This window comes from Morus notabilis, unplaced genomic scaffold (genome assembly GCF_000414095.1).
Source record: "Morus notabilis unplaced genomic scaffold, ASM41409v2 Scaffold380, whole genome shotgun sequence".
NCBI classification, from domain to species: domain Eukaryota; kingdom Viridiplantae; phylum Streptophyta; class Magnoliopsida; order Rosales; family Moraceae; genus Morus; species Morus notabilis.
The window spans coordinates 1-7,685 of record NW_010361940.1 but is presented as its reverse complement, the minus strand read 5'-3'; the positions used below and the strand labels follow the sequence as shown (position 1 = coordinate 7,685).

At 45.5% G+C, this 7,685-nt stretch overlaps 1 protein-coding gene across 1 annotated transcript; it reads left to right on the top strand.

Annotated features, from left to right (window-relative positions):
* Positions 1-469: 469 nt before the first annotated feature.
* Positions 470-1,521, top strand: LOC112092134. The gene is made up of 3 exons (XM_024167446.1): positions 470-982; positions 1,158-1,333; positions 1,437-1,521. The coding sequence occupies exons 1-3, from the start codon at positions 470-472 to the stop codon at positions 1,519-1,521; spliced, it is 774 nt and encodes a 257-aa protein (XP_024023214.1).
* Positions 1,522-7,685: the final 6,164 nt, after the last annotated feature.

The window sequence follows — 7,685 nt, the reverse complement described above, 5'->3', positions numbered from 1 at the left end:
CGTACTAAGCATGTGGAAGTGGATAGACATTTTATCAAAGAGAAGGTCGAAGAAGGGGTTGTGTGCATACCTTACATCACATCCAAAGGACAACTTGTTGATTTTCTGACAAAAGGTCTACCACGGGTCAGGTTCGAGGAACATCTATCCAAGTTGGACATGATTGACATCCATGCTCCAACTTGAGGGGGAGTGTTGAAAAGCGTGTTTATTCCCTACAGTTTAGGAAATAATATTTTCGGAAATATATGTAATCCCTTTATGGTAGATTAGTTGCTGATTTGTAGCTAGCTGTAAATTAGGAGTTAGTTTCCTATTCTTTCTCTAACTAATTGTAACCTAATTATATATAAAAGAGGTTGATTACCTCTGATGAAATACAAGTGAGATAGATGGCTAGGTATTCTGAAACCTACCGGTTTCCACAAAAGATGTTTTTGGGGATATAAGGGTGAGAAAAGGTGATTTGATGGCAAAAATTGATCACTTGGATAGGAAGAATGAAACACGGGGTCCTGATGAAAGAGAAATAGTGGAAAGGAGATTGCTACTTGAAGAAGTGCTGTTCGAGGAGGCAATTTCTTGGAGACAAAAGATGAAAACTCGATGGGTGAAAGAGGGTGATGCAAACACTAAGCTATTTCATAGCTTGGTTAGTAACAGAAAGAACACGAGTGTAATAGGGAGGATTGAAAGGGAGGATGGGGAGGTAATAAATGACAGTGTAGAAGTGGTAGGGGAAATAGTTGCTTTTTATGCAAATTTGTACAAAGAAGAGGAAAACACGAGATGGTATTTCGAGGGGATTTATTGGAAGCAGAGTCCTAGAGAGAAGGCAGCTTGGCTAGAGAGAGGGTTCAAGGAGGAAGAAATCAAGGCGGCAGTGTTCTCTAGTGACAAGGATAAATCGTCGGGACCTGATGGATTTTCAATGGGGTTTTATAAAAAATGTTGGGAATTTTTGAAGGGCGATTTGAAAAAGGTTAATTGATGAATTTCATAGGAATGGAGTGGTTAATAAAGATTTAAACCACACTTTCCTGTGTCTCATTCGTAAAAAGGAAGACTCTAGAAAGATCAAAGACTTTAGACCAATTAGTTTGGTCTCTAGTCTTTATAAGTAATCGCAAAAGTGTTGGCAAACCAATTAAGGTCAGCTTTGGAAGAGACAATCTTTACAAGCCAGTGCTTTTATCCGGGGTAGATGGATTCTGGATGGTGTCCTAGTTGCTAATGAGATAGTGGAGGAATACAGAGTGGAAGGAAAGGATGGGCTTGTTTTTAAAGTGGATTTTGAGAAGGCATATGATCACGTTAAGTGGAACTTCCTCAAGTATGTGATGGAGGAAAAAGGTTTCGGTAGAAGATGGATAGATTGGATCTGGGGCTGCCTTGGTTCTGCTAATTTTTCAATTTTGATTAATGGAAAATCACAGGGTTGTTTTAGAGCTTCGAGGGGTTTATGACAGTTTCCTCCTCACGTTGGTGGTTGATGGACTTAGCAGATTGATGCAATATTGATGCAACATTATTCGGGACTTGGCTCTTGAAATGGGCTGTGAATTGGTTCTTGGCCTATGAAATATTTAGGCGGCATTGGGTGGAAACCTTTTGTCACGAGAATTCTGGAACCCAATTGTGGAAAAAGTCTCAAAGAGATTGGAATCGCGGAAAAAAGGCTTCTTATCTAGAGGAGGGAGATTCTCTTATCCAATTAGTTTTGACAGTATACCAATCTATTTCTTGTCGTTGTTTAAATTGCCAATGGCGGTGGCTAGAGAGATTGAAGATAAGATGAGAAAATTTTTGTGGGATGGACTAGAGGATGGGAGAGTGGATAATCTTGTAGCCTGGAAAATAGTGTCTCGACCTAAAGAAGAAAGAGGTTTGGCTATAGGAAACTTGTTGAAGAAGAATCAAGCTTTGTTGGGAAAATGGTTATGGAGGTTTCCTCTAGAACAAGATTCATTGTGGGCCACAGTAATTAGAAGTAAATATGGGCTGCACCCCAATGGTTGGGACTCTAACTTGGTAAGAAGAGGAACTCATAGAGGTCTAAATTCCTTTCTTAACAGGGTGAGTTAGGAAGTGGGGGACGGAAGCAAAATTAGATTTTGGGAAGACAAGTGGTGTGGTGATTTGCCTTTTGCAGTCACCTTTCCAAGGCTTTATAGCCTAATCTCAAAGAGGGAGGCGAAGATTAGAGAAGTAGTAATCAGTGGTGAAGACTCAAAACATCAATTGGAATTTTGGTTTTTGTAGGAATCTTAATAATAGAGAATTTGTTGAATTTGAAAATCTCATGGCTGTCTTGGGGACTCTCCTAGACATTCTCATTGTGATAAAAGCGAATTTTGGTTTTTGTAGGAATCTTAATGATAGAGAATTTGTTGAATTTGAAAATCTCATGTCTGTCTTGGGGACTCTCTCCTAGACACTCTCATTGTGATAAAAGGGTGTGGCAGTGTGATAAGCCTCCAGTGCGTTTTACTTACGTACAGAGGAGGATTTGAAAGAGAAATGGAGGAAATGGGACTGGAGTAGAGGTTGACAGTGGGGATGTGAGCCAGCAAGGAAAGGCTTTTGGGGAAGATGAGCTGGATTTTCCAGAGGTTGAGCTGGCAAGTTTGGAGGGAGGCTGAGAAGGGGGTTGGCTTATAGCCAGTCGGTTAGGTTGTTGTGTTAGAAAGAGTTAATTACTAGACAAAGAATTAGTATAAATAAGCTTAGCTAAGGCAGATTAGATTCATTCATTACATTCTCTCTAAAACGTCTTAGACAATTGGATTAGGAGTGCAAGGGGTCTCTCGAAAACCCCCATACCTGTCTCTGTTTTCCATTTTTGTAATTCTATGGAATTTCCACTAGTAATACGACGAACAAGCTTGAGATTGAGCTTGTTGTGTGTAATCTTCTGTGTTGTTTGACTCTAGCGGACTAGATTGACCTTCGATCTTATCAATTGATATCAGAGCATGCTCTTCCTCAGGCCCACGTTGCGGAAGGGGCAACCTGGGGAGGGGCAACCTGGAAAGACCAGAGTGGGCCATCCAGAGTGGGTCGCTGTGGACGTTGGTGTCGGAAGCGTGGTGGTATGTTAGGATCCTGGTTGAGTCCCACATTGCTAAAGTATGGGCTTAACATGTGGGTTTATAACCACTTGGGCACCCTCTCCTTACAAGCTAGCTTTTGGGGATGAGTTTTATCCAAGGGTTATAACAATTGGTATCAGAGTAGTACAATTTATCCTGGGCCTGCGATGAGGAGTGGACTTTCGTTTGGTGGAGGCTCAAGAACAACAAATTCCTCTGGGGTCACGGGACGAACGTCGGTGCCAACCGAGAAGACCAAGGAATCCTCCAGTGGGGTGGTGCCGTACAGGCGTCTCACCGACGCAGAGATACAAATGAAGAGGGAAAAGGGACTTTGCTATCGTTGTGATGGGAAGTACTCTTTTGGACACCGCTGCCCTAACCGGGAGTTGCAGGTGCTCATTGTACGCGAAGAAGAGGAGGAAGCAGAGGCACCAGAGGACGGAACTGAGTCAAGGACGGAGGTGGAGGTGGTGGAACTATCTCTAAACTCGGTGGTCGGATTCACGTCTCCAAAGACCATGAAACTCAAAGGTAGGATACGAGGAAACGAGGTAAGAGTTTTGATAGATAGTGGTGCCACACATAACTTCATTTATGCTGAATTAGTGAGAAAAATGGGAATGGCGGTGGACCGAACTGGGGACTATGGGGTAATAATGGGAACTGGGTTGTCCGTTAAGGGGGAAGGGGTGTGCAGAGGAATCATGATCTCGTTACAGGAAATAGAAATAGTGGAGGATTTCCTGCCCTTGGAGTTAGGTAGTTCTGACATAATTTTGGGGATCCAGTGGCTGGAAACCCTTGGGGTTATGACAGTAAATTGGAAAAACCTGACCATGAAGTTTGCGGTGGGAAACCGCCAGGTGACTCTGAAAGGAGACCCTGGACTGCACAGAACATCGGTGTCCTTGAAAGCCTTGCAGAGGGTGTTTAACCATGAACGGCAGGGGCTGTGGCTTGAGTGGAACAACGTGGAGTTGGGCGCCTTAGAGGGTCAATGGGAGATACCTGAAGTGTTGGAAGAGGTGTTACGACGCAGGGCATCTGTGTTTGAAATGCCTGCACATTTACCTCCGGAGCGAGCAAAGGATCATGCGATAGTACTTACGGCGGGAACTTCTCCGATTAATGTTCGGCCTTATCGGTACCCGCAGGTGCAAAAAGAAGAAATTGAGAAGTTGGTTGGAGAGATGTTGGCTGCTGGAATTATTCGGCCTAGTGTGGGCCCGTATTCCAGTCACGTGTTGTTGGTTAAAAAGAAAGACGGGAGTTGGCGTTTTTGTGTGGACTATCGAGCTTTAAATAAAGAAACGGTGCCTGACCGTTTTCCTATTCCGATCATTGATGAACTTCTCGATGAGCTACATGGAGCTGCAATTTTTTCCAAAATTGACCTTAAGTTGGGATACCATCAGATTAGAGTTAGACCGGAGGATGTGCCCAAAACTGCTTTTCGCACACATGAAGGCCATTACGAGTTTTTGGTGATGCCGTTTGGGCTCACCAATGCTCCTGCAACTTTCCAGTCACTTATGAATGAAGTGTTGCGAGCATTCCTTCGTAAGTTCGTCCTAGTTTTTTTTGATGACATTCTTGTCTATAGTCGGACGATGGAAGAACATGTACATCACTTGGATCAAGTGTTGGCAGTCTCACAGCAGCACACTCTTTTTTCTAATGCAAAGAAGTGTAGTTTTGGCCAGCAGTCATTGGAATATTTAGGGCACATTGTCTCAAGTTTAGGAGTGTTAGCCGACCAAGCAAAGATTGAAGCAATGTTGAAGTGGCCAAAGCCGACTACGTTGCGCGATTTGAGGGGTTTTTTGGGTTGGAAGGGATATTATAGGAAGTTCGTGGCTGGATATAGCCACATCGCAGGGCCCTTAACAAATTTACTTCGAAAGGATGGGTTTCAGTGGACTGCGGAGGCCGAACAGGCTTTCTCTTGTTTAAAAAAAGCTATGTCTTCAGTTCCGGTTTTAGCTCTTCCGGACTTTACAAAACCGTTTGTGCTTGAAACGGATGCTTCCGGGTTTGGCGTTGGAGCGGTGTTAATGCAGGACCAGCGGCCCATTGCTTATTTTAGCCAAGCCCTGTCGTTGCGGGCTCAAGGAAAGTCAGTGTATGAGAGGGAGTTAATGGCTATCGTGTTGGTAGTGCAAAAGTGGCGTCCGTATTTGCTGGGCTGCCATTTTGTGATTCGCACCGACCAACGAAGCCTGAAATATTTGTTGGAACAACGTCTAGTGAGTGTGGAGCACCAGAAGTGGCTTACAAAATTGTTGGGGTAATGACTTCAAAATCCAATACAAACCCGGATTGGAGAATCGTGCCGCGGATGCACTTTCTTGTGTTGTTCATCCGCCAGAATTGAGTGCTTTGCTCGTTTCCTCTATTGTAGACATGCAGGCTCTGCGGCAACAGGTTTTACAGGATGAGCAGCTAGGAAGCATAGTCACGGCTTTACAATCCCAGTCCGAGGCTCACCCTGGTTATTCTCTAGTACAGGGGCGGTTAATGTTTGGGGGCCGAATGGTAGTGCCTAGGGACTCGCCTTACATTCCTAAGTTGCTTCACGCGCATCATGATGGAGTTGTGGGAGGTCATTCAGCGGATTGGTTTTGGTGGGGGATGAAAAAAGATATAACTTCCTATGTGGCTGCATGTGATGTTTGTCAGCGTTGCAAGGCCTCAAACTTAGCTCCTAGTGGCTTGTTACAGCCACTGCCCATTCCGGACCGAGTGTGGGAGGATATTTCAATGGATTTTTATTGGTTTTGGTGGGGGATGAAAAAAGATATAACTTCCTATGTGGCTGCATGTGATGTTTGTCAGCGTTGCAAGGCCTCAAACTTAGCTCCTAGTGGCTTGTTACAGCCACTGCCCATTCCGGACCGAGTGTGGGAGGATATTTCAATGGATTTTTCATTGAAGGGTTGCCTCGTTCGGAAGGTTATGATTCGATCCTAGTCGTGGTGGATAGGCTTAGTAAGTATGGGCATTTCATTGCCTTGAAGCATCCTTTCACGGTTGAAGTGGTGGCCAGGGTTTTCATTCGGGAGGTGGTTCACCTCCATGGGGTTCCGCGTACCATCATATCTGACCGTGGTCGTATATTCCTCAGCCATTTTTGGACGGAGCTTCACAAGCAAATGGGCACGACTCCTGCTCGCAGTACCGCTTACCATCCACAGACGAATGGGCAAACGGGGTGGTGAACCGGTGTGTCGAAACTTATCTGCGTTGTTTTACATCGGACAAGCCGGGAAAATGGCACCGGTGGTTAGCTTGGTCCGAATATTGGTATAACACCTCTTACTATACCTCGGCACGCACTACTCCATTTCAGGTGGTCTATGGCCGTGCTCCACCTCCACTGCTGCGTTATGGACTTGGGACGTCTTTTGTCGACTCGGTGGGTCAACAGTTACAGGACCGGGACGCCATGCTGGATTTACTAAAGTCTCATCTGCTCCGCGCTCAGCAGAGCATGAAGGCAGTGGCTGATGGTAAACGTCGGGATGTGCAGTTTGAGGTGGGAGATTTGGTTTATCTCAGGCTGCGCCCTTATCGTCAGGTGTCCTTGGCGGGTCGACGAAATGAGAAATTGAGCCCACGTTTCTATGGTCCTTATGCTATCACTAACCGGGTTGGCCCTATGGCGTATCGTCTTGCCTTGCCAGAGGAGGCTGCCATCCATCTGGTTTTTCATGTTTCCCAGCTACGTCGTGCTCTGGGCCGTGATCAGGCTGTGTCTTCGATTCCCCTTCAGTTGTCCAGTGATATTTGGAGTTGCGTGTTGTACCCGTGGCCGTACTGGGTATGCGCCAACGAGTGGCAGGAGGCCATTCTGAGCTTGAAGTTTTGATCCGCTGGGAGCAGCTTCCTGAGCATGAGGCGACTTGGGAGTCCTACGAGGCTATCGACTGCCAGTTTCCTCATTTCCACTGCGTTTTACTTACGTACGGAGGAGGATTCGAAAGAGAAATGGAGGAAATGGGACTGGAGTAGAGGTTGACAATGGGGATGTGAGCCAGCAAGGAAAGGCTTTTGGGGAATATGAGCTGGATTGTCCACAGGCTAAGCTGGCAAGTTTGGAGGGAGGCTGAGAAGGGGGTTGGCTTATAGCCAGTCGGTTAGGTTGTTGTGTTAGAAAGAGTTAATTACTAGACAAAGAATTAGTATAAATAAGCTTAGCTAAGGCAGATTAGATTCATTCATTACATTCTCTCTAAAACGTCTTAGACAATTGGATTAGGAGTGCAAGGGGTCTCTCGAAAACCCCCATACCTGTCTCTGTTTTCCATTTTTGTAATTCTATGGAATTTCCACTAGTAATACGACGAACAAGCTTGAGATTGAGCTTGTTGTGTGTAATCTTCTGTGTTGTTTGACTCTAGCGGACTAGATTGACCTTCGATCTTATCAATTGATATCAGAGCATGCTCTTCCTCAGGCCCACGTTGCGGAAGGGGCAACCTGGGGAGGGGCAACCTGGAAAGACCAGAGTGGGCCATCCAGAGTGGGTCGCTGTGGACGTTGGTGTCGGAAGCGTGGTGGTATGTTAGGATCCTGGTTGAGTCCCACATT

Excerpts from the sequence above, each read along its gene's own strand:
- LOC112092134 (XM_024167446.1), top strand. The coding sequence starts at position 470 with ATGGCAAAAATTGATCACTTGGATAGGAAGAATGAAACACGGGGTCCT. Across the intron at positions 983-1,157 it reads TGAAGGGCGATTTGAAAAAG|CTTTGGAAGAGACAATCTTT; the intron begins GTTAATTGATGA and ends AATTAAGGTCAG. Across the intron at positions 1,334-1,436 it reads GTTAAGTGGAACTTCCTCAA|GGTTGTTTTAGAGCTTCGAG; the intron begins GTATGTGATGGA and ends GGAAAATCACAG.